Consider the following 27542-nt stretch of genomic DNA (forward strand, 5'->3'; position numbering starts at 1 on the left):
TGAAGTGAAACAATCGAAAAATATCAATTTTTATTAATCTGTTTCTCCAACTCATATTGAATTTCTAATTATTTAAACAATCACCTGTCGGCTATTGACATACGAATCTGTTGACTAATATTTATTAACAACAGTGACATTAAAATCTTATATCAGTAATAACTACAAGTGAATCACTACCAATGACTTGCACATATTGCTGACTTGATAATGTAATGCTCATAACTCTATTCTCATACCATCGATTCTGCTAATTATCCACAATGGATTAACATGAACTACACAGAAGTTAATTTGATGAGTGATGTTTTTCAACGACATGCGACAACTCCAGGACACGGTGACTGAACGCACTGGACTTGATCAATTACACAAGTTGCACCCACCGAACAGGTAGTGTAAGCACAAGGATATGTCAGGTCTCTTTCATCTTCAATCGTTCCCCCTAGAGGTATCAAATTCCACTAATTAATTTCTGTCTTCATCAAGAATTCGACATAAAATGATGGCTGTTCCACTTGTGGCTTTTATAGCTGTGGCGAGAGGGTTCTAATGGTTCTATTAACTGATGGAAAAAGTTAACCTCTGATAATACGCGTGAAAATTATTAACCAAAAAATTTTGAGTAGAATTCAGTGGTTCTCTATTACTTTCTCTATTACTTAGTTTTTTCAGATATCTCTGATAGAATTTTCTCGACTCAACGAATCTAATAATTGTAAGGTTCTTCTCATTTTATTCATCTGTGAGGAAATGATGCATAATAATTACTAGAATTAGAATCAAACATTATATATATACTCACATCTGATACAACGCCGATCACGACAGTACCCTGAGCAGCATTGCTTGCTGTCACTGCACTAAAATAAAAAATTCAATGAAACAGAGGGACGTAAGGTGGTCACTTTTAACTCAAGGACGGAAAGTGCTGACTTTCCACCCGTTCATCAGGCAAGAAAATGGCGAATGTTCATTGCAGCTGTGTTGAAAAATGAATAACCGTACCCTACGTGTGATAAGGCGTTGACTTGAAAATCAATTTCGCACGTGGAAAGTGGTAATGTATTTTCCAAGGCTTCGCATTATCATGTACTAGTTTCACATCATGATATGAAATATTATTTCAGACGAATTTATGAGAATATTTACCCGATTTCGAAGACGTCTACAACGCTGTCGTTGCCCAGGTTGAGCAGCTGCCAATGCCACTAACAATAAGATAATAATGAAGAATTTCATTTTTGCAGAGTGATTTGTCTATTCTCACAATTTCTCCTGGTGTATATTTTATGATACCGAGGAGGCGGTAAGTCCTTTTATATACAAAACAAGATGACTCGTGAATGTGAAATAAATACTCAAGTTGTTGTTACATGCTTATTTGCACACTTGACGAGGTTCTTATTGAGGAAAAAAAGTCTGCCTTTGTTCATTTTCCCCACAACAAAATTTGACGTTTGAGATAACGAGTGTTATTGGTTGGATTGGCCTGATCTGCCGCAATATTTTTCAGAAAATTTTATTTGGTAAGGATCATGACAGTAAACGTGAGCTGATATGAATTATTAATTGAAAAAGATGCCCAACGATAAAGTTTTTTCCTCTGATCTTCATACTATACTCATGTATAATTAATTACGACGGTCATTATTCCATTTCCAGAGGCTGACAATCATTAATAGAATCACTTTCCCCTTATTTCAAAGATTGTCTATCTTCAAAAGTTAATTTCAATTGTTCTTTGAATTCTTTCATGCGTAATGAACTGATTAAAAAATTTATTATTCATAGTTTCTATCATGTCATTATGTGAAAATTGACAGTGATCTTGAATTTTGCTTTTTAGTTTCAATTTTTGATTTTTAAAGCCATGAAAACTGTAAGTGAATTTTTGGTAACTAACAGAAATTATTTGATTCGTTGATTGTAAGGGATTGAAGTTTTTTGAGCGATCGGAAATGTTCCAGAACATCAATCATATTGAAAATTGTTAATAATCGTAATTATAATAATAATCTGCTGAATAATAATCTGCTAATTTAACATAATTTCATGTCTGAAATTGCTTTTGGTTCACGTGCACATTCCAAACTGTTCTTCTGCGAGTACTTACAAAATAATATCAGAAATCGTGTGTCAGTTTTAACAGAATGTAAAAGAAATTTGAGTTATTGATCGACGACCTGCAGCCAATTATTTACATTATGTGTAAATAATACTAATTGATCAGGAAATGATATATTTTTTCACAATATTTTCTTTTCATTTATCACCATCTATTCTTTCTATTGTTCTTATCATCCATTCCACTTCTTGTCAAATAGTAGCATCACCTAAAGAGATATTCCAATTCCAATTAATCAAAATCGTTAAGGAAATTTACGTGATAAGAATGGGTGGAAATTAGCAACAAAAACAAGTATTATTGTCGAACTCTATAAATTATTGTCAACTTATCAAAAGTCTCACACCTACGTTTGACGCTGGAAATCATAATTACAATGATAGAAAAGGAAGAAAGATGGTCTTATCTTATGTTATTAACACAAGAGCATATTACCGTAAAAAAATACCTAATCAACATACATTGGCGAAGTATATGGATAACATTTTCCTGGTATATAACATGTCTCCGTTAGCAAAATTCCATCATACCACAAGGCAGCGTTGATAGTTTTGAGTAGAGAAGAAAAAGTTGCTCCTGACGATGAAGATCTTGGCAATTTCTGTTATAATTGCGATGTTATCAGTAGCGGTCAATGCGCAACGCGACAGAGGCCTTGGAGAATCGGTGAGTTCATTATAATTAATAATCGTATAATCCAAGAGAAAAGAACATGTTTTATGAATGAGTTTTTTTCAATAGGAATAAAGTTAACGGTACAATAAAAAATAATATTGATTTCAGTGCTCTGATAGTCTCCAGTGTTCGTCGGCTTATTGTTACGACGGAAGGTGTATTGAGTGTAAGTGATCGTAAATGTTCTCAAGGCGTGATAAATGAGTAATGATTCCTTTGCGTCCTCGTGTCCCACTCCTCTATACAGAAAAAAACAAAATTATTTTGTCGAGGATATTTACTAATCATAAGAAAATACATTTGGCAAAAGAAATGTTTTTTCTCAGTGTAGACCGTATTGCGAAGGAAAAAGTTATTAAACAAGTTATTAAAAGAGAGTTCGTAATTTTGCTAGGTTTTAATTGTGATTTTACTCCCAGGGGGGACAATCCAGGGTGAAGCGGGCCGTACGAATCCTTGCTGGTTAGTCAGATGTGCTGGGGGGCCTTGTGTCATTGAACAAGGTCGATGTTCCAACCCACCATGTCCTGGTGGACCAAGCTGTCGGCCACCTCAATAAATTTTCCATTGCAAAACAAACTTATAAAATTGAGATTTTTCGTCATCAAAATCAACGCTGATCAGCTTATCATTCTACATAATTTTTTATGTCTATGTATATAATCTACATTATATATACTATATGTATAAGTGTGTCTATCGTTGTTACAAAAATTCATTCAATCTCAAAAGTTGAAATGAACTTGTCGAATTAAACTTATGATTGAAGCAATTAAATTTGCACTTGTAATTAAATGAATTATAAATTATAAAGTATCAGAATTAATAAATACGTTTAATGATATCATATGTGAAACTGTCCCGAGACCGTTGTCCACCGTCCCATTGCTCTTTCCTCGACATTTCCCAAAGTCGACAGCACTCTAAATTCTTATTATACATTCCAAAATGTAAAACCAGTGACTCATGTAAAAATCCTTCCTTTTAGTAACAAAGAGGCGAGATAAAAGATATTATTGCTGTCAGTCAAGTTGTGCAAACATTTGTCGGAGGAAAGAAGGGGACGTAAAATACTCGCTCAAGCGATTTACTTTGTATAACCGGGGGAATCCCCGGTTCAATCGCTCTCCTACATGCACTCGCATGCGACATTGAAATTATAAAAAACTCTGTCATCGTCGACTGGCTAGATATCCGTTGTGATTGATGTTTTCACAACGGCTGTCCATGAACAATGACCCGTCTAGCCAGACTTCCAGGATTTGTTGAGTCAATTATTATTAGAAATAATGAACAGTGAAGAAGATTGTTATTATACAATAGATGACGTAGGGAAGAGCCGTTACACGGAATTGGTATTTCAGTCACCGGCTTCGGAACGACGAAAAAAATACGTAATTTTTATAAAATATTGCTCTCAGTGAATTTTCATTATTTCAGTTTTGATCGTGTCACCCATCGAATCTTTTAAATTTTTCTTCAGACTATTGTCGTGAACTAGTGGCTTCAATAATACAATAAAAAATGATTGCTTATTATTTATTTTAGTCACTAAAATTATGAATCCAGTCGAGTAAGAAAAACAATGTAATAATCCGCAATAAATCAGCGAATATGAAATCATCATAACATTTAAGGCCAAATATATCTGAGGAATAATCATTGTACAGTAAGAGGGGATTCAATTTTTGTGTAATTAAAACAAAAAGAGTAGTCAGAGGAGAAGGAGAAGGAAAATCTTCAAACATCTATAAAAGAAGGGATTCCCGAACTCACTTGTATTCAGAAACTATTTTCCCATCGAAACGTCAGCTCTTTCGACATAAAATAATGAAAATTTTCGCTGTTTTCGTCTCGCTGCTGTGCGTAATAGTTTCAATGGAAGAAGTCAGATCCAAGGAAATTCCGGTACATAAATTTGAGACTTGAAGTTGGAGAATGAAAATTGAGTAGGAGAATTAAATGAAAGAATCTGATTTTCTAAAGTGAGTAATTTTTATTCCAGTGCACCACGAGTTCTGAATGCAGCACGAAATACTGCCGCTTTGGAGTATGCACTACTTGTAAGTTCCATTCTAAATATTTAGAGTACCAAATGCGTTAAAAGACTCACAATATGACGTTTGTAACGCCTGTCACAATTTTCTGTTCCTTTTATTTTGATCTCGCATTTATTGAGAGGTCAGCTCATCCGACGAATCACTGCATCCAAAAATCCACTAATTAGGAGATTTTCTTTCAGGGGGACAGAATGAAGGGGAGGAAGGTCGTGAAAATCCCTGCAATTTGACAGATTGTGCAAGCGGATACTCTTGTGTCATTATGCAAGTGAATTGTCTCGTGGCACCGTGTCCTGGGGCGTCGTACTGCGTTAAGGACTCTGCAACTCGATAGATTATTCAAAATTCATTTCTGGAAAAGTCGCTCTTCTGGAACGAGTTTACTCTGTCCCTGTCTCATCAGATATTTTTTCAAATCTGTCTATTTTAATTGAAAATATCATGGCAAAAGATTATTAACATCGCATGATTATAAACTGGACTTTTAAATGAATTTTCGATAACAGAACATGTCAAAATTCTAGATTTTTTGAGACTCACTTGTCAACGAATCATTAAAGATGAAGAATGCGTATCAGACATATGTAATAAAATCTATCATTGTTATAATTTATAATAATTATATTGAAATTTATCACGTTTACAGTTCACTCAAAAAATACACTAGTCTGAGTACATCTTATTCAGCACATTCGACAGATCGAATTAAAGATGTCGCCATGGATTGATCCTGAAGATATTGGGTCCTTCCGCCGTATCGTCGTAATCTGATAAATTGAAAATGAGAAATTAGTTCATATTTTTTTTATCATCGAACAAATGTCACCTAAACCTATCAATAATAAAAATTACCTTCTCTAACAGCGAGGAAATTAATCTCCCATCCAGTTCCTCCGTTATTCACAGTCGTATAGTATACTACCTCCACTTTGTTGGAATTACTTTTATATTTTGCAGGATGTTCCTGTAAAATATTCCGTCGTATCAATAAATAAATAATAAATCGTTGAAAAATTTCATTGCGTTTTTATTTATTTCTGGGAGTGGCAGCCGACACTGACATATCCCCCCCCCTCCCCCTCTCCAATGTAAAAATGATTGCCGTAAGAATAATGGCGCAGCTCGATATGAACAGGAAAAGTGAAATGAAAAAATTGCTAGAAACTAAATAGCTCAGTTGGTAGAGCGCCCGACACATATTCGGAAGATCCTGGGTTCAAACCCCGGTCTGGACTATGCATTTTTTCAGTAATTTTTCTTGTAAAAATTATATAGAGAATTATCCTCTTCCCGTTCCTACCTCATCTAAAATCCTTTCTAACGACTCCTTTGACGTTAGAAAGATGTGGAACGCTAGAAAAATTTTCCATCTACTATTTATGTAAAAGATTTTAAGGAGTAAAAAAAATCTGAATCCAATTGAAAATAATTGAATTAAAAACTAGATGAATGAATCGAAACTCTAATTTATCGATAACCGGATTATGTGTATAATTTGGAACGTGCTGATTTATCCAGTAAATAATTCATCACGATTTTTCGAATAATTATTGAAAAATAAAAGAGAACAATTATCCCGAAACCATTCAATTACTCAAATTTACTAATTGATCCATTATCGAATTATCATCAATTGATCGTTTAACGCCCAATAAATTATTTAACGAGTACTTAATAACGTTAAACTCGTCCAGAATCTAATCTCCACTGTAAAATTGGCATGTCCATCCTACAAAGTTCTCACCGATAAACAAATAAAGTGATCATCAAAATCCTTACCGATGGACAATATGTAGTGATGGAACCTTCTTGACTAGTCGTTTCCCGCACCAGCAGATGTGTATCACAATTCTCACTAGACCCAAGATCAAATGTCGTAAATTCCAACAAAACCCTCGACCCTTTTGGAACAATAACTTCCCAAGTACATTCGCTGTCATTTCTGTAGTTATTCGGAAACATAGGTGATGTAAATTTCCCAGCATAATTGAATAATCTTCCACCGCAACCCCTGCCCTTATCCGTCGACGTATAAATTAGATCATAAGCCTCCCAGGCTTGACCGCTGTTCGACAAGAGGCTGAGGGTATTTCCGTGGCTGAAAACAGGGGCAGGTGTCTGCATGCCACAGTATGTCCCAATCACCTGATCGGTAAAATCACCATCATAAATCTTGAGATATTTCCTCGGACACCCAGATCGCCCGTAGATTCGGAGATTAATAAAGTACAAGGAAATAGTATGCCCTGGCGTAACTGTAATTGTCGTCCAACAGTTTTCAAATCCCTGATGAAAAATTCTTCCCTGCGGACTTGTATAATTCGTACGGCATTCAGCGATTGAAATATCTAATTCAAATTTTCTTGGTTTTCCCGAATTTTCATTCGTGGATTCCAGCGCAACTTCAACAATATTTCCCCCCGAATAATAATCATAATGATCGATTTTGGAGCAGAATGTATAAGTAGCGACAGGTTTGTAATCATTAAAATATCTAATACTCGATTCCGTCTGTCCATTGATCAGTAAATCCTCCCCAAAGCCTTCTTCGATATGTCGATTCACTCGTTTATCACTCAATCGAAGATGATCCCCGTGACAATCTTGTGAATTCTCCATATCAATATTCTTGAAATTAATGTAAAGATCTTTTCGAGGAGGTCCCACTAAGGTCCACTTGCACTGGAGTCCGAGTGAATAATCTCCAGGATAATGAGGAGATTTTAACGTGACTGTTGTATTCTCAACGTTGATTATTGATACACCACAAGGGGAATCAATAGCCTCCAGTGTGGCAGTTACTCCCCGTCCTGTGTTCTCTCCATCGCTGTAAAAACGAATCCAAAGAACATTTCTTGGCGAAGTGAGTGTCGGGGGAAGAACATTACCACAGTATCTTCCCACCAATTGTGAAGCTGGACCTCTGCCATCTCTGATTTCCAGATAGTCACCACTGCAGGGAGCTATCTCAGGTAGTATAGTTCTGTTTGGTGTATTTTTAAGATCAAAAGTCTTAAACGTGATTCTGATAGATTTTCTTGTGTCAGCGCTAATGCTCCACATACAGTCTTCAAAGTTTTCGTAATAGTTTTCCCTCTGGGTCCTCCAATCCTGACTGCTGGTCAGATTGATTTGTCCACCACACCCCGAGGCAATGCTCTTGGTAAATATAATATCAGCCACGAAACCCTTGAAATGCCTCGTATAATCCGATCTAAAATTGACAGTCATGATATTACCCACGGATTTAATTACAGGCAGATTTGCCGTAAGATTTCCACAGTAAGTGGACAACAGTTTCGTAATATTCATTCCACGTCCCTCGTAAACTTCCACTTTGTCATGGAAACATCTTATGCTGAATTCAAGTTCAAAAGTCTTGTATCTCAGAGCGATGCTCTTATCAGGTGGTGCTGTTATAACCCACGTACAGTTTAATCCTCCATAATAAGCTGATCCATCACTAGTCGTCAGTGGTGATATCACTGACTCTTCGGTGATCTCTCCTCCGCAGTCGTTCATTAAATATTTGAATAGAAAACCACGGGCGCTGAATGATATGAAAGTTTTGAAAATGATATCTACCTTCTGGGGATACATTGTCGTAGGGGGTTTGTTGATGCCGCAGTAGGTACTTGACTCCTCCCTTTCCCAGAAAGACTGGCCTATAATTGTGACATTAGCCCAGTCACAATGAGAGCTATCCTGTTCAAGTTCAAATGTTTCAAATTCAACGATAACCATATTTCCTTCAGGAGCAACGATGGTGTAATTACAGTTCAGATCGGAAGGGTAACTCTCTGGGTATTGGGGCGATGAGATCATCTGAGCGGATTTTGAAGCCATAAAAATCCCTCCACAATTGACGTCGATGTGTGCTTTGAAGCCATCACTTTCCGTTACGTTATTCGAGTGAAAGATTATTTTGACGTGATTTGATGTTGTATTGAACGGTGCTGGAGTATTTCTACCACAGACTTTTCCCAATGATTTCCAAGTCTTATCGTAGTTGCTGTAACGATCGAATACTTCGACATAATCATTGGTGCAATTAGTACTCGTTTCGAGACTGAATCTTTCGATGAAAGACAATCCAATGGAATATCCAGGTTCGGCATCATATTCCCAAATGCACTCACTATTATGTGGATAAGTTTTGGGAAATCCAGGTGATGTTAAATCATGACCGTATAGTTCACATGCCGTACTGGTTGTCCGCAGCTCAAGTTCAAATTCTCCAGGGGCCTCACGGGCGTAGTACTCTATCCATAATTTATGGGATGTACTCGTATAGTTATCAGGTCTTTGATTACCACAGTATTTTCCAACTTGCGGTGACTGGGGTCCACCATTCAGTATCTTGAGATATCCCTTGCTACAAGCTCCAAGATTCATCTTATTGAACTGCAAGAAAATTCCTTGTCCCTCGGGGACCACAGCTTCCCAGACACAGTTTCTGGGAAAAGATATGTTGCTTGGGTTTCTAATTGTGTGAGATGAACCATCTAAAAGGCCACCACAAACATTCCACTGATACTTTACATCGATGTTTACACTGCCAGGACTTGAGCCGTTCATAATTTCAAGAATATTTAGGTGACTTCGACTTTGAAGTACAAAAGGCTCTTCTGTACCATTACCACAAACAGCACTAATGATATTTTCAGAGCTATCCCGGAGCACCATGCTCTTGATTTTGGCAGCACATCGTCTATCTTGTCGGGCTACTCTTCCCAAAGATCCAGTCGCAGTGACAGCTAGAGTAAATGCTCCCTATAAAACAATTATTATTTCCTCAATTGTAACTCAGGGGATTATAAATACGATACACTGAAAGAAATATTCAATAATAATTACGTATTTTTTCATAATACGTAATAATTCCGAAGTGAAGTACGATCGTAGGAAATTTTACGAAACTGTCACGAAATTATTCCTGAAAGTTGCATAATTTTTGTAGGAATCGTTTGTGAAAAATTGCGATACTGTAATTTTTACTGAATAGTTCGGAACGAGTGCTGTAGGGATTTTAACTCGCCTTCAGGATAGAGCTACTTTAAATTATCGAAATTGACTACTTTTACGATCAGCATCTTCTATTAAAATAATATTTGAAGTAAAAAAATCTTGTCTCATACCATCGGATTGAGTCTGACCATATCCTCTGGAACACTGATATACCACGAACAGAAGAAGGATCTGCTTCGGTAAGGTTCAGTAGTTGGGATTGACAGTGTACCATTGGCGTTGGTAATCAATCCCCCACAAGGTGCCAACGGCTCAGAACTAAATTTCGCACTAAATCCCCTGTATCCAGTATGAGCAAAGAACGTCACCATCATCAGGTTCGATGAACTGTACACGAACTTGTCATAATTTCTCGTATTCACTACTCCAATTCGTGATCTATGCTGATGATCGTTATAAAATCTTGCCCCGTAGATATCGTGGCTCTGCATCCAGTTTATATCCAGATCGAGAATTTCCAGCTTCACTTGAGTACCAATGGGAGTTCTAATCGTCCAGGAACAGAACTGCGAAGATGGCCTAGGACTTGGATACCCAGATGACTGAAATGTACCCTCCTCAGATTCAAAGTCATCCCCACATTTGTCAATAGTCGCTGAAAAGTTGAGACGAAAACCTCGATAATTTCCCACAACTTTACCACTTATGTGTAAATTGATAATCGCTTCATTGGATGATATTGCGATGATATCGGGTTGACTTTGTTGTCCACAAAAAACCTGAGGTTCAGAAAGTGTCTCATTATTTGGCGTCTTTTCCATTATCCTAACGTGATCAGTATCATTGCACCTCCTCCATCCGGGTAAGTGAATATCCATAAACTGCAATTTGAGGGAGTGATACTTAGGGCCGATAATCCACCAGACACACTCTTTTCCCTTGGGATATGGATTTGGATAATTTGGAGATGAAACAACACCTGATGTTCCTCTAATAACACTTCCACAGATCTCGTCATTCGTCACCACAGCTTTAAAACCATTGCCAGGTATGTTCATATCCGTAAAATACCTGACGTACATCATATTTCCAGATGATGTTATTGTGCTTGGCGCTCTATCTCCACAGTAAGCACCCAATAACTGGGCATTATCTGTTCCACCGTCTCTCACTTCAACGAATTCTCTCTGGCATTCTGAGCTGCGTGTCAGGTCAAAACGTTCTACGAAATGAAGTGATAATCTCTGACCAGCTGGTGCCATAAACCTCCACAAACATTCGGTGTAAGGGGGTGGAACGTTTGGATATCGTGGTGTTGAGAGCGATTGGTCATTAACACCTCCCAACAATTCATAAGTCTCACCACACTCAAAACTTACTTCACGATAAGATATCTTATAAAGTCCCTGATTACGAGGAGCAGAAATTTGTACATATAGTTTGTTGCTAGTAGTCGTCAGTGGATCAGGAAGATCAGAGCTGCAGTATTTACCATCACCGAGGAATGGAGAATCTGACTCCTGGCCATTTTTCAGAAGAACATAGTGATCTCCACATCCTTCCTCGGTTGTCGTTGAAATGTTTATGGAGTTGATAGTCACTTCAATCGTTTTTCCCCGGGAAACTGTTACATTCCATTCGCACATAATGTGCCAACCCCATGTTAATTCGCTTCCACTTTCGTTGAAGGTGATTTGACCATTGGGACCACTAAGTTGTCCACCACAGACTCGCTTAACTCTGGCCTTGAATCCAGTTCTGTTGCGATAATAGTCTGTCTCGAATTTGACGGTCATGATGTTCGTGTTACTGTTTACGACGGTATTGGACTCGTTTATCGAACAATATTTCCCGAGGAGTTCAACTTCTGGAGGGGGCTCTTGGGATAATGCTATGCCCGAAAATACTGAGATACGATCATTCACACAATTTTTTCTCTCGTCAAGGTTGATATCGATGAATGACAGGATCAGGTGAGTTCCTGGGGGAGATGTAATCAGCCAGTTACAGTGCAACATATTCTCGTACCCATTTGGATAGCCAGGTGATGTGATAATGTAGGACGCGTTTTCCTTATTTGTAAGAACTATTTCCTCGGTGCAATTAGATACTGAAAGAAAATAAGAAAATATTTCAAATGTTCTACGATTTTTACGATAAATTTCGAATGTGTATCATTAGTAAATCAAAGGTACAGACAATTCGAACTATTTGAATGGCACGAATAGATAAAAAATTGAATTTTCTAATAAAAATATCGAAACGTTCTGAATAATACGAGAATATCCTAGAGTTTTCCGAAAATTTACAAGATTTTATCGAATTTTCCAGAACATTGGAGAATTTTCGTTAATTCCCTGATTAATGTCCAGATATGAAATTTGTTTCACACATGTCGAATGAAAATTAAATCAGTAGACAAATGTAAAAATGTAATTTTCGTTCGACATATGTAAAAATGTTCAAATCGATTTTTACTACTGACCAATGGCCATTAAATATATCAGAATATTTGAAAATGTTTTAGAGCCCGTAATTTTTGTCACAATTTTTTCCCCGAATAAATTGGGAAATTTTACACAACTTACACTCAACGACAGTATTGGGATTCGTGGTTATGACCCTTGGAACTTCGTAATAATGAAGTTTGAACCAATTTCCCAATCTTCTTCTATCTCCGTGGAACATTATGTACATGATATTGCTAGTAGTTTGGAAAGATTCTGGAATGACGGAGCCGCAGAAGGTATGGAGAAGTTGTGCGTTGTTATCGTAGCCATCGTAGATCTAGACAATGAACAAATTATTAAGTCAATCACGTGCTAAACTTTCTCAAAAATGTTCAGTTAAATTTGAAGGTTTGTTCAAACCTTCACATCTTAACTCCACAGATTTAATATAATATCTATCTATGAGAACATTAATACTATCATTCAGACGCAGTATCTATTAAAATCTATTAACCAGAGAAAATGAAAATTTTGTTCTACGAATGATATTGATTATCACGTGGTTAATAAACCAAAGAAAATGAATAGCGGTCCAAAACTTCATTCACAAATTAAGATTCTACGTACACGTTTAATTTACCGAAAGATTCAATTAACTGAAGGTCGATTTTTACAAGTTCAGTAGCGAATCGGTAAAACGAGATGAGTTACTTCTGACTATTAACCAGTTTTCGATGAATATCTGAGAATCTAAGAGAGATAGAAAAATCTTTATTAAAACATTTTTTCGGCCTCAATTAACAGCTACAACTAATGTTAAGACATAAATTCCGCTATCTCTCTTAGATTCGGCGATATCGCTTAAAAACTCAACTCAGAAATAAGAAAATTTATTTTGTTTTACCACTTCGCTGCTGAGTTAACTTTGACCCAGTTTATTGGCGAAAGTTTCAGACATTTCTAATTGATAATGATGAAACATACCTCCATTCCCAATTCTAAGCCATCACATGCAGTTTCGGTGAAGCTATCGACATTGAAAGCATCAAATTCGACCTTAATGGAGAATCCATGTTCAACAGTAACTCTCCAAGTGACTGTTTCTGATTTGGTGAATGGATGGGGGTACAAAGGAGATGCGATAACACCATGAGAGTCAAAAAGTTCAGATCCATGATTAAATGTATACTCAGCCGTGAATCCTTCACCTGTACCCACTCCATCACTTTTGAATTTTATCCAAATTTCCTCCCTCGATTCTACAGCATTTATGTTATTTCCACAGTAAACACCGATGATTTTTCCTATTGCCGATTGCTCCCGAATCTCCAGATAATCTCGATCGCAATTTTCACTGTACTCAATGTTGAATTTTGAGAAAGTTAATGTGATACCGTTACCAGGTGCCGTCCGCAGTGTCCATTCACACTCGGCGTTCATGGTGTAGCTGTCTGGATAACCTGGAGATGTTAGGGTACCTGATTCTGCATAGTAATCACCTCCGCATGCTGGAGAAGAGATAGAAAATAATATGAGCCGGTGAACATGAGACGTTTTTGAGAGTAATACAATTATCATAATTAACTCTAATTCAGTTCCACTTAAGTGCGATTAGCCCAAACAAACACAATTCTGAAAAAATAAATCCTCTGAAATCTGAAATCTTTGAAGTAATGGCTTATTAGACAATGATAATTGGTTTTCTTAGTAAAATCTGATTAATTTCAAGTTTTATGTGGGAAAATATGGCTTATCGATAGACATAACATAACGTCATTCAGACGCCAAAGTAAATCCCCACTCACCTGAATTCAGAGCTGAATAACTGGCGCTAAATGATACATCAATATAGTAATATGTAAGAAGATGTACAGTAAGAGCATTTCCAGTGCTGACAAGCGGTGGTGGAACCTTAGACTCGCACCATTGACCCTTGAGCGCTCCCTCCATACCTTCTCCCTCATAAACACTCAGATAATGACTCGTGCAGTTATCTTCACATGTCCCCCATCGACAATTCATATCCATATGAGAAATAGTGAGAGTGATGTGATCAGCAAGATCTTCGGCCGCAATGATCCAGCTGCAATTGAGACCCTCATCATTCTTCAAATGTAGATCAGAAGCTGTTGTCAAGAATCCACTCGAGTTGGTAACAATTCGAGCACCGCACGCCCTCTCAAAATTTGCCTGGAAGCCCTTAGCCGTTGAAGCTGCATCACTCCTCATAACCACCAGAAGTTTGTTGCCAGATGAAATAATTGGCGATGGAATCTGCTTTGCGCAAAAACTGCTCAAAAGGGCATGGTCTCTGGTCGGTCCATCGAAAACCTTGATATAATCCATTGTGCATCTGATGCTCCCTTCGAGATCAACATCAACGAATGTCAGATTAACGAGATGATATTGATCAACTTCAATCAACCACTCGCAGTTCTGATTGACCGGATAATTCATCGGATAATTCGGTGAGTGAATGGCGCCCTCGTAAGCCCTGAAAAGGCCGCCACACCCTGGAGCTTGATTGAAGTTAGCAGTAAATCCTCTCCCCGCATGACTCCAGTCTGAATGAAGTTTGATGAACATCTTGTTAATAGGACTCACGAGGAGAATCGGACTCTTGGAGTGACAGAATTCTCCGAGTTTTGGGGCTTCTTCGTTCTCTCCTCCGAACACTTCGATTTTATCCATGATGCAAGCGACTTCCTTTTCAGTATCGACATCAGTGAAATTGATCTGAATGCCGTATCCGTAATCAACTTCGATGGTCCATTCGCAGTCAATATTCGTGGGATAGCTCTTCGGATATCCCGGTGATGAGACAATGCCCTTTTGCTTTCTGATATGTCCTCCGCATCCGGTGACAATCCATTCGAGCCTGAAGCCACCATAATGAGATTCCCAGTCAGTTCGGAAATTAATAAAAATTTGATTTTCCGTTGATACAATTTTCGGAGGTATGATCATTCCCTCCATTGGACACAAATTACCGAGTTCAGTTTGGGGTGTGTCGTAGGAGCCCTCCTTGATATTGAGATAATCAAATGTACAGGGATTTTCAGTGAAAGGATTTCCCGGCTCGAGATCAAAATGGGAGAACGATATGTTGATCTTGTTTCCTATTGGTGCATCAATGATCCAAGAACAGTTTAGATTTGGTGGATACCTGTCTGGGAAATTTGGAGACTCAATGACTCCACTGTGAGCGTGCAATTTATTCTGGCAAAGAGTATTGTACTTTATATGGAAACCACGTCCTTTCTCTCCAAAAGCACTGCGAAAGTGAACAGTAGCTGTATTCCCTTTTAAGTCGATTGCCAATTGATTGGTAGCTTTGCAATACTTCTCCTTATTCTTAACAATGCCATTGATGCCTTCAGAGATTTCAACATGATCTCCGATACATGAACTATCTGCGTTGAGGTCCACATCAACGAGAATAATTTGGATTCGATTGCCTTGTGTAACGACGATGTTCCAGGTGCAGTCGGAAAACATTGCATATGGACCGGGATAATTTGGCGACATTATATCACCCGAACTTCCAGTTAATGTTCCTCCACATCCACGTTTTGTTGCGTCCCACGTAATTTCGAATCCTCTACCACTAATAGACCCGTCCGATTTGAATTTTAGGTAGAGGAAATTCGTAAAGCTATTGATGGTTGCGGGAATATCATCCCCACAGTATTTTCCGATCAGTGGAGACGTTGAGTGAGCACCGTTTCTAATCTCCAAGTAATCGTACCTGCGGATTAAATGTCTATTAGTATTAAATTAACCGTAAGTTGTTTTATCACATATAATACCACAAGTGGTTCAAAATTATCGAATATTTCCCGATAGATTCGTTGCAAACAAATGAAGGAGTCAAGTTTTTCAGGCTAAAAAATCACGAGTGCGAAGCACGAGTGATTTTTCCTGAAAAACTTGACGACTTCATTTGTATGCAGGGAACCTAGAGGGAAATATTCTATAATTTTGAAGCTCGAGTGGTATTCAGGGGATTATTTTTCCTATCCAAATTTCGGCCAAGAGAATTGTGCCATGACATGAAAAGAGGTTTATTTGGTTAAGTGTCGTTTGTTTACCAAAATATTCAAAAAATTATCGCATGTAATACCACAAGAGCTCCGAAATTATCGGATATTTCCCGATAGGTTCGTTGCAAACAAATGAACGTGTCAAGTTTTCCAGTTTAAAAATCACGAGCGCGAAGCGCGAGTGATTTTCCTGGAAAACTTGACGAGCTTATTTGTTTGCAGGGAACCTTGAGGGAAATATCAGATAATTTCGAAGTTCGAGTGGTATTCGGGGGATTATTTTTTGCATCCAAATCTTGGCCGATAGAATTGCACCATGAGACATAATTTTCAACGAATTGCCATTTAATCTGTCAGATACAATTGAGGGTTACTTCAACATTTGTTTTTTTTTATATATATCAACATGCAAAATTTCCAGTGAAATTTCCAAGAATATCCGCTGAAATACCGTGTTGACTATACAAAATAACGTCGAATGGTGCAATCCTATTGGCCAAGATTTGGATGGGAAAAATAATCGCTGATATTCGAGGTAGGCTATACAAAATATCAACAAATGGTGCAATTCTATTGGCTGAAATTTGGGTGGGAAAAATAATCTTTTAAAAAATTATCCCCACAATATGTTACTAAAAAATGAAAAATTATAAATCTTCATCTTCAACATTTAAGGAGCAATGAAAGGTGATCTTTAAAATATAAAAATCAGAAAGATTAAATGCTGGAGGATCTTCTTCAGTGGTATCGATTTTTACGAGGGAATACTGAGCATCTCGGCAAAAAATTTATTGAAAATTCTATTGCCAATTAGTTGCAACGTCAAGTGATTCTTCTGAGCACTAATGCATACTAAATATTTATTAAAAAGCTTCCATAAAAATGCACGGAATTTTGTTTCTTGTCATATAAAAATATATTTACGACGACGTTATTCAATAACTGGGAGAGCAAGCTTATCTCAATCGGTTAATTAGTTAATTAAATAATTATCGTTTTATTTTGTGAATATGGCTAACCTGCAGTCACTAGACGACTCCATATGAAAAGAATCAACAACCAGTTTAATCTGCATTTTTGTTGGTGCCTCGATTATCCAAGTGCATTCTCTGTCGAACGCATATCTCCGGGGCCATGCAGGACTTGTTATGGCGCCATTAGAGCTAAAATAATGTCCTCCACACGTGTTCGCAGTGTCAATAAATCGGTATTGCCCAACAAAACCATCAGATGTGACTGTGTCATCGGTCTTGAAAATAATATTCATGATGTTCCCCAAGGTGATGATATCAGGTGGTTTGGTCCTTCCACAGTACTTCCCAATCAACAAATCTTCCCCGATATATTCTTCTTTGATCTCCACGTAATCATGCCTACACTGAAAGTGCGATTCCAAGCTCCACGATGTCCACGACAGTTGAATGACGTGTCCGGGTGGTGCCTGAATGGTCCACAAACACTCTTCCTCGTTTGAATATCCCTCACCGGCTCCAGGGCTCACAATATCTCCAGTACTAGTTTTGAAAAGACCCCCACATCTTCTGTCAACGGTAGAGTAGTTGGCCTTAAATCCTCGATAGGAGTAACTGGCATCAGTATGGAATTCAATATACATTAAATTGTAGGTTGAGTAGAATGGATCATCGGGCATTTTGTTCTCTCCACCGCAGAGCTGTGCGAGCTGCGTAGCATTATCATTATCTCCATCGTAGATGTCCAAGTGATCGAAGTAACAGTCACTGTGCCAGTGTCCCTCAATATCCAGATCCAGTATCTGAAGTATGATGCGCTTGTCCGAGGGCTGAATAATTTCATAATGACAGGTTTTTTCGCCAGGATACTTCATCGGATAGAACGGCGACGTAAGAACTCCCGTGGGTTCATGAAATTCTCCACCGCAGTGCGTATCATATTTAATACTAAAACCTTTTCCATTGTAACTACGATCGGTGCTAAAGACTATTGTCGCTACACTACTGTTAAGAGTCCTCGGGGCAGGTAAATCTGTTCCACAGTAAGTTCCGACTTCCGGAGATTCTTCATCAGGTCCTTCGTAGATCTTGACAAAGTCATAGTAACAGTAACGATGCTCCTCAACATCAATTTCCTGCCAAGTCAGTCGGATTTTTTCGCCTACTGGAAGTTGAATCTTCCAGACACAGTAGAGACCGGAGTCGTAAGCTCCTTGAATTGTGGGAGAGGTGATTGTGCCCTGAGGAGCTGTGTGATCTCCACCACAACCGGGTGTACCCCTGACGGCGCTGTAACTCAGCTGGAAGCCTTGATCTTGAGTGTCACCGTCCGAATGGAAGTACAGAATCGCTGTTGAGCTAGATGTCAGGAGAGGCTCAGGCTGGGTGTGACCGCAATAACGCTGCAATTCAATAGCTCGATCTCCTCGTGTTTCGTTAATCTGTAGATAATCTTTGCTGCAGTTTGAATGCTCTTCAATCTGAACAGCGAAGAAGTGAAACTGAATTCTACTGTCTTCCTTCACTGATATCTCCCACGTACAGTTTCTGTTCAACGGGTACTTTCCTGGAGTACCCGGTGAACTAATTGATCCGATATTTGATGTTAGATAACCACCGCACACTGGTGACACACTATTCCAATGAAGGGTGAAGCCTTCATCTGCCTCTGTACTATGAATGTTCAACCACATGTAGAGATTGTTGTGTGTAGAGATGATGTTCCCACCGTTGGGGAGGGTGGTGCCACAAAATCTACCGAGAAAGTGACTCGCTGTGCTGGTACCATCGTGGAGCTGCAACAAGATGATGGGAATGTATTAATGGTGTTTCTTCGTTGGAGATTATTCCTGATATTTACAGAATTGACAGCAAAGGTTACTTGTGGAAAAATTAACTGGGGATAAACGGACTGGTTGACTAATTTGTTAAATCTAAAGTTGTCAGGAAACGGAAATCCTATGGTCCAAGGGCCATTCCTTAGCTTTTTCTTTCACTTATGACCTTATGCGAACCTGTTCGTAAACTTGAGTCATTGCGACTAGCCCTTGTCAGGTTTGTAAGGTCAGGGAAGGGCTTAGAATGACATTAGATTGACTTTTTTAAGTTTTTTAACACGGTTTACTTTTGTGCTTCTAGGAATTATTGGCCTTTCAAAGCCTCTTATTATTTTTAAGTATTAATGATCATCAGTTATTATCAGTCGACAATGGATTTGCTCCGCTTTTTTCTGAGGTCATATTTAATGTTATTATTGACAGTGCATGGTATGGGTGGACAAAAATTAACCGTCTGTCCATATCTCTGTTTAGTCCATGTTAATATTTTATAGTTTTTCTCAGAACAGTGCCAGAATGTTTAGAACAGTTTTAATAAACAGAAACAGAGGAGGAAAAGAAAGAAATGAGTAAACAAGGACCTTTTGTTGAAGGGTTAGTTCCTCTGGAGACATCATAGGAGAAAGATACACCTTCTTCGTACGTCTATAAACAATTAAAGTTTATAGCCAAATCGTTTGATATTATTGAGCGAATCCCTGTCCCTAATCCAATAGTTCTTATTAATAAAAATATTTAAAATGCCACAAGTTAGATGTGTCACCTATTTCCGAAGACAGAAACATTGTCAATGTTGTCAATTGGACACGATTACATTTACCCTACTCATTCCATCAATTTTGAGTTAACTTACCTGTATGAAATTAACGCGACATGACTGTGCACCTCCTAACTTGAATTTCGTGAACGTGACGTTCAATACCAAATCAGGACTAGTCAAGAAAATGTAAGCACATGATTTCACGTTGGGATCGCGTCGACCATCAGGAGGATATGACAAGGTTCCAGCAGGGTCTCTGATGTATCCACCACAGGTGCTCTTGGCAGTTTCACATGTAGGTCCCTGGTAGGCAGCTGCGCACTCGCAAGTAAAACTATTATTGGAAGCTCTAGAGCACACGCCATTGTTTTTGCAGGGATTTGGAAGACAAGGATTCAACGGAACATCGCACGCGGCACCGGAATAGCCTGCTTCACAGTGACAAAACCTGCCGGTTGCATGAGGAATGCAGATGCCGTGAATGCAGGGATTCCCTGCGCAGGGATTTGTCGGTTGGGTTGATGGGGCACAGCCGTTCGGACCTATCCCATCTCCAGTGTAACCACCTGGACAATGACACTGCACAACGGAATTCGTGGTTTCTACACAGCTTGCCAGAGGGTAACATCCTCCATTATTAATTCTACAACTGCCAACGTAAGTGCATGTTTCACCGTCACCAGAGTATCCTGGAGGACATGGACCACAGATCCGGGATCCCTGAAAGAAAAATTCATTTGTTTTACTCGTCATTATTCACATTAGAAAGAAATATTATTTTAGTCAATCATTGATATTCTTGACAGAAGGAAATATGTCTTTAGAAGATAAGTTCAGTTCCAAATATTAGAGTTATCTGGTTCATTGTTCTGCAAAGTTTTTTAATTTGAAATTATCTCAGGTTAGATAATTGATAATTATTCAAAATGTTAATAATTGTTCTTGAATCATTATTCAAGATTATTTTAAGAAAATTTTTTGTGACTTTCAACTTACATTTATATAAATTGTTTCTTTGTGTATACGAAGAGAAATTTTCTATATAAATTTTAATGCGATCGAGTAATTCTCGGCTGTGAGAATAGTTGATGCTGTTAAGGTAAAATTCTTGGGATTTCTAGGAAATTTGTGGGAATTTCCTCCCTGAGGAATGGAAATTCTTTACTTTTTCAGGGTACCCTAAAGACTTAAAATTTTTAAACGAGTAATAAGTCATTCTCTACCAGTCCTGGACCATTCCTGATCCCCTCCTGATGTTTTATCAAGAAAAGTGACTGACCAGACGATTAGATAATTGCTCATTAGTAATCTATGAATTTCCTTACCGGCACATTTCGGCAATGAACCTTCGGCATTGTACTACATCCCCCATTATCAACGAGGCATTCATCGATATCTCGACAATAGTACCCACTGCCAGTGAAACCAGGTGGACAACTGCCGCAGTGAAAACTTCCTCTGAGATTCACACACACAACTTCCGGGTCTACAGAGCAGACGGGGTGTTTTCCGGCGCACTCATCAACGTCAACTATGCAAGCCGGATTTGTACCCTCAGCCTTCCAGCCCTGTATCGAAAAATAGTCATTGTTTCATCCTCGGTTATCAATAGGGTGAATTTATTCCTACATTACAAAGAAAAATTGAATTCACTGGTAAAAATAATTGTCGCGATTTTCTGCGACGAATATCAGAAATTTTTATCCTGCGACTATTACCACGATTGAAAATACAAAAAACAATACGATGACATTAAAGACCTATATAAGTTTATATTTATTATAAATGAGATCATTATTTCTTGGAGAGGCCGTCTGTCTGGTCTTACGACGAAAGCTCTAATGAATGTTTATTAAATAATATAAACAGCTCTCTGTTTATGAAAAGAAAGAAATCATGATAACGATGCTTTGGTTTTTGAGATTTCAAGATCATTTGTCAGTTCGTCGACTGCTCTCGAAGTGTGAACACATTATCATAAAACTGCTCTTACTTATATCGTCTATTTTTCATTAACCTGGCTTCCAATTAAAATCTAATACCACGAAATTTCAAAAAGTCTTCGCATTGAAAATTCAGTGGTAAAAGTAAACAGAACTGTAAATTTGTGTTTTATTTTTTTTATAATAAATTGAAAACCAGAAAATTTTTGAAAAATACATTTCTCCGTCCGGGAATGGGCACTGGTTCTTCCTCGAACTTGAAAAGGTGAAAGTCAGTATGGAAAATCGTGGAATTTTTGTTTTCATTGGAAATTTAATGGAACTTGAAGCCGAATATTTATATTAAGTGGACAATTTTAATAAATAGAGAAATTCACGTGACTGCCATTTAAAATTCCCAAATTTCACTGAATTTCCGAGGAAACCTGAAGTTTTATGATTTTTTAAATTCCTAAATCGCATTCAATGCCACTGTTCTGAAAACTGATCATGAATTACTATTTTTGTAGTGTGTTCGTATCGAAATACATTGTTATACTGTTTTTATAATTATGAGAAATTATACCTGATCACAGATGCAAGTGTATCCAAGAGATGTTCCTTTCTGATCGATGCACACACCGTTACCACACAGTTCTCGCGAGTCGCTAGAACTACAGACCGATGTTCTGGAACTGCAGTGAACACCGAACCAGCCTTGGGCGCATGAACAGCTGAAAGAATAAGACAATGAATAATCTAGTATTTCACCTAATTATAATTTTTTCGTAACACTTTTTTCGACTGGGACTACACGGAGAGGAATTCTCAGTAAAATTTAAGTAACTCGTACTTCGCTTACCGACGATGGAAACGACAAAAGAATTTTACGTTACAGTATTGTAATTTTCCTCAGAAGCTTTGGATAAAAATCATATGTACACGAGTATATACCGGAGACCACTCATATTATGTACATGGATGTCCCCATACGGTCTTTTGATATGAAAAAAAATTTTTAGTAAAAATTAGACCGCCAGGGGACGAAACGAGGGACGAAGATTAGTTTTATCACAAAAATTACCTTCTCAAGTCTAATTTTTCTAACAAAACTTGACCTAGAAAGAGGTTGATTACAATTTCGTCCCACGTTTGGACCTCTAGAGGTCTAATTTTTATCTAAAAACTCTTTCTGTGTAAATGTATTCAAATTAACTTCAAACCATTTCGTGTCATATTACCGGCACTGGGACCCAGGCAGAAAAAACGGATAATTTTGACAGTATAATTCCGATGAAAATTACTGTGCTGCCTTACAATCTCAGCGCAAACTGCAGGACATTGGAATTTTTAATCTTTCGGAAACCGTTGAACAGAAGTCTGAACACTATAAAACATCAAGAAATATTATTTCCCGATAAACTTAGTTAACGAACGCCGTCTAGTTCAAACGCCCCCTGTTTTTCCTTGGTCACCACCCTGGTAAGAGATGAGGAATGGCCGACAGTCGGCCGACTGTCGGCCAGCATTGGCCAAATGTCGGCCCACTGTCGGCCATTCCTCATCTCCTGTCGGGGCAGGAGGGTCTGTACGTGGCGCACATCTCCTGGGGTAAATACAACACGTTTGGAGAGGAATTCGACCCATGACACCACAAAATGCAATGTAAAAATCCGAGTAGGGTATACATGGAATAAATAAATATAGAAAATCCATTTACCTGTAAGAACCAAGTGTGTTGACACAAGTGGCACCATTTTGACATCCGAAGCCGGTACCAGCGTAGATAGCGCACTCGTTCACATCAACTTCACAAGAGATGCCCTAAATGGATCAATGGAAGAGTTAAATATGGAGTGATTAGGTTGAGGAAATTTAAATGAGTTTTTTCAAACTTGTTATAAATTTTTTAGTGTTATTGTTAAGCTTTCGATCGTCATCACAACATATTGACGATGGGTTAACATGGCTGTTGAGATTAACTGAGAAAAAAATTAAGTAAAACAGAAGGATTATTTATTGAGAGCGCATAGTGCAACAATAAAATGCTATTTTTATTGTTATAATATTTTTTTTAAATCTATGATATTTTTGCCTCAGTGCGATCAATAGTCAAAAGTGACTTATCTCGTTTTGCCATTTCGCTACTGAAATGTAACATTTGACTTCGTCATTTTTGCAGAGATTATGTTATCTTTTGGCATTTTTTAATTACTGATATAGGATTATAACACTTGTACTACCAAAGTGAGGTAATACAGCCTCCGCAGTCGAGTACATAGGAAAATGTGATATATTATCGAATGTTAATTAGATCCACTAATGGTAAGAGAGTTTATACCGAACGAGATAGAATTCTCCAACTTGAATCTTTACTGCTCAAGACCTCGGTCATAGGGAAAACGCGCATATCGACATAATTTTTCTGTAATTCCCCTGCGTCACTGAAATGCAAGATGTTCTCCAGGGTTTTGGTTTCGATATTAAGAAATGTTGAGGAGTGATCAGGTGCTGATAAACCGTGAGCAAACCTTGACGAATTGTCCTCTCTATGATGAACATAGAGAGTTGATGCTTCATGGACTTCGAATCCTGGGATATTTTCCACTTTATGAAACTCGCTATTTTTAAAATCATTGAGAAACAAAATATATCCAAGTACTGAGCTAATTTCTTAACCAAAGTAATATAAAAATTTAAATTTATATAAAAAAAAATCGTACACAATTGTAAACCTCCATTTTTAACTATTTTCATTTTTTTGGTTTTCTTTCATTATATTCTTAATATAACTTATCATATTGTACACCTGTAGATTTAGATAAGTTTAAATAATGAAAAAACGCTTGACCAATTTGTGAATGCACAGCCGCACACATAAGTAACAATAATCAGAGGATTGTATTTTTGTAGTAAATTTTTTTTTAACATAATCTCAAGAATAATCCTGGTTCTCTTCTTATCGAATCCAAAATCCTATCACATCTTGTCACGTCCTGGGACGTGCTGGGACGTCACAAGATGTGAAACGCTATATAAATATTCCGGCCCACATATGACAAAATAAAAATACTGTCAACAGGATAGTACCAACCTGCCAATTTGATGGACATAAACACTGATATCCATCGAAAACCCTTATGCACGTTCCTCCATTACGACATGGATTTTTTGAACATTCATTCGTCCGCAACTTGTCCCGTAGTTTCCTAATTCGTCCCTCCAATTTTGTAACCTTAAGAGAAAATAAGTGATTTTGTGACATTTTTCGAAGTAGGTAAGAAACAAAATCATATATTTCACTTACCCGTGTAGCCAGCGCAGATGAACTTGGCTCCCACTCCTAGAAGAATTTATCCTTAATTATTGTATGCTCATGCCATGTGAGGATGTACCAAAAATGTAAAAATACCTGGTGCGTGGGAGGACGTGAAGTCGTGACGTTACCACCAGGATATCCCCAGGATCCTGATTCTATTCTCCTAATCAGTCCATTCGGACCCTCGACAGTGTGGGTCAGTCTGTCCACTCGTGTTTGCAAGTCTAGCCAAGGCCCACTCTTCCAATTCTCAACATATCTAGCTGCATGAGCTGCCTGTAATAAAGACACATGGCAGATGAGTGGCTATATATCAATTATTGAGACAAATAGCATATTCCGAGACAAGTGCGATGGAGTGGTAACGAGTGGGAAGCTGAAGTGCCAATCAGACGAGTTAAAAGACCCCGTCTCATGTCTATTCGAACTAGACTTTTTGTTAGAGATGTTACGTTCAGCAAGTGGTAAACTTTGACATTTTTCGTTTACTAGTACGACGAAAACTCTAATGAATGTTTATTAAATAATATAAACAAATTTCTATTTATGTAGAGAAAGAAACCATGATGACGATGATTTGGTTTTTGAGATTTCGAGATCGTTTGTCAAATGTGAACACATTCTAGTAAAATATAATTCAATTTCTCTTACTTAAACGTCTATTAATTTATTAAGCTGGCTTTTAATTAAAATCTAATATGTAATCATTGAAGGTATGACAAAAAGTCTCGTGATGAATATCGCGGAATACGGTCAACGTAATTATTACTAGGAAATTATTTCCGGGGAAATTTTTGTTGAGGTCATTTTTCTTTGGAGAATTTTTTTTTCGAGGAAATGTTTATCGGGGTAAAATCATCCGGAGTCGATTTTTTTTGTCAATAAAATTTTTTTTTAACAAAAAAAAGTGCGATACTGGTATGCCATTGATCCAGGTTCGTTTCGGACGACTGTAACGGAGCAGGATTTTCCCACAAGGTCAAGTCTCCTCGTCATTCGGCGAGTGCAGTACAGTGAAAAGTAAAACGCCAAAAAGTTATTCAACAAAAAACAAATTATAAATAAATTGTGCACTTTTTTTTTCGTTAAAATAAATTTTGACAATAAATTTCTTTTTAATGAGTGATAATTTTTTTTTATTCGTCTCAGGGGGGATTCGCCCTCTGGAATCCTCCCACCGGGAGCTCGCGATTGGCGTAACGAAATGTGTTGTTTATCACTGCGTCAAAGAACAATAATCACGCGATCCGATTGAAATACACTATTTTAAAATAATTACCGCATGAGCAGAGTCCACAAGATTAACATCATTCACTGTCAGATATCCCTTGCCACGAGTTTTTATGGTGACATTTTTATCCTGTGCGCTCCATATGACTAGATGGCCATCGACAGACTCCAAAACAGGTCTAGAAAAATTTGAAAAAATTGTGGTAATATTTTTCGCACTTTTATTTCATACAGAAATTGATGATTAAAAATCTGGGGAGAAGTCACTAGTTTTCTGAACAATTAAATAAGTTGAATATTTTTAATCATCGAAAAACTAGTAGATTTCCCAGGGAGAGATATAGCACAATAAAAATTACGTAAAAGTTCCATAATTCTCCAGGAAGGAGAAAGGTCCGATAAAAATTACGAAGGGCCCAATAAAAAGTGCAAAACCCTCCGTAAAAATAACGAAACTCATTGCGTACTATTTACGAAGGGTTTCGTACCTTTTACGGGACATTCCGTAATTTTTATCGTTTTTTTTTTTATTTTCACGTGCTAATTACGGAACTTGTACGTAATTTTTCCGGAATATTACTCTTCATGCACTTTTCCGTTTCATTATCATTTTCAATTTATAAATATACACCTCTCGTTCTGCCAAGCAAAACACAGCGCAATCCCGAGGAGAAAAATTAGCAGGAGCAGGAGGACCCTGCGCTCCATTACTAAGTCACCTGTCAAAGTCACCTATTTTACAGTAACACAATTTATCCCGAAAATTGGAAATAAAAAATTTCCAGAGGATCTATACCGCTGAATGCCAGCTGCAGACTAACACCAGACACCTCTGGTCCGAGTTAAGCATAATCTGGTTATTCGGTGGGCGTGTAGGAAAGTGATAGTGACATCGTAACCCACTGCGTATCAAATTTCATGGATTTTACCATTGATCATGAGGGAAGAATCAATTATTTTTAAAATTTAAATTTAAATAATATCAAGAGAACTTTGAAATTATCGGACATTGCCTTTGATTTGTTGTTGACAAATAAAAGTTTAATGGACACGAGTGGTGAAGGGCGAAAAAGGGCGAATTGGGGATCACTTGATTTTACGCGGATATCTCGGAACATAATTAAGATAATTAATCCGTAATAATAATTAAGATTAAGATTGGATAATTAAGATCATAA

At 37.6% G+C, this 27542-nt stretch overlaps 1 protein-coding gene and 2 long non-coding RNA genes across 4 annotated transcripts; 1 reads left to right on the forward strand and 2 right to left on the reverse strand.

Annotated features, from left to right (window-relative positions):
- Nucleotides 1–1294, reverse strand: LOC135166722 (uncharacterized). The gene is made up of 3 exons (XR_010299743.1): nucleotides 1153–1294; nucleotides 806–863; nucleotides 1–445 (listed from the first exon to the last, which is right to left on the reverse strand). It is a non-coding gene; the product is annotated as an uncharacterized LOC135166722 (long non-coding RNA).
- Nucleotides 1046–5724, forward strand: LOC135166720 (uncharacterized). Of its 2 annotated transcripts, none has more exons than XR_010299740.1 (7): nucleotides 1046–1060; nucleotides 1131–1529; nucleotides 2643–2794; nucleotides 2912–2969; nucleotides 3223–4711; nucleotides 4809–4866; nucleotides 5046–5724. It is a non-coding gene; the product is annotated as an uncharacterized LOC135166720 (long non-coding RNA). The 2 variants fall into 2 exon arrangements; XR_010299741.1 differs by having other exon boundaries at nucleotides 1131–1309.
- LOC135166709 (cubilin homolog) lies at nucleotides 5464–27184 on the reverse strand. The gene is made up of 17 exons (XM_064129243.1): nucleotides 26996–27184; nucleotides 26414–26543; nucleotides 25228–25410; nucleotides 25123–25158; nucleotides 24910–25050; nucleotides 23536–23639; nucleotides 22402–22549; nucleotides 21219–21461; nucleotides 19987–20613; nucleotides 17344–19091; nucleotides 14087–16029; nucleotides 13266–13789; nucleotides 12420–12618; nucleotides 10002–11941; nucleotides 6643–9636; nucleotides 5716–5827; nucleotides 5464–5630 (listed from the first exon to the last, which is right to left on the reverse strand). The coding sequence occupies exons 1-17, from the start codon at nucleotides 27070–27072 to the stop codon at nucleotides 5569–5571; spliced, it is 11211 nt and encodes a 3736-aa protein (XP_063985313.1). The 5' UTR covers nucleotides 27073–27184; the 3' UTR covers nucleotides 5464–5568.
- Nucleotides 27185–27542: the final 358 nt, after the last annotated feature.

The sequence above is a fragment of the Diachasmimorpha longicaudata genome, chromosome 10 (assembly GCF_034640455.1).
Source record: "Diachasmimorpha longicaudata isolate KC_UGA_2023 chromosome 10, iyDiaLong2, whole genome shotgun sequence".
In the NCBI taxonomy this organism is placed as follows: Eukaryota; Metazoa; Arthropoda; class Insecta; order Hymenoptera; family Braconidae; genus Diachasmimorpha; species Diachasmimorpha longicaudata.

Coding starts and splice junctions, on each gene's coding strand:
- LOC135166709 (XM_064129243.1), bottom strand. CDS start 27,072: ATGGAGCGCAGGGTCCTCCTGCTCCTGCTAATTTTTCTCCTCGGGATT. Junction 25,159..25,227: donor CACGTCCTCCCACGCACCAG/GTATTTTTACAT, acceptor AAATTCTTCTAG/GAGTGGGAGCCAAGTTCATC. Junction 11,942..12,419: donor TCCCAATACTGTCGTTGAGT/GTAAGTTGTGTA, acceptor ATTTTCTTTCAG/TATCTAATTGCACCGAGGAA.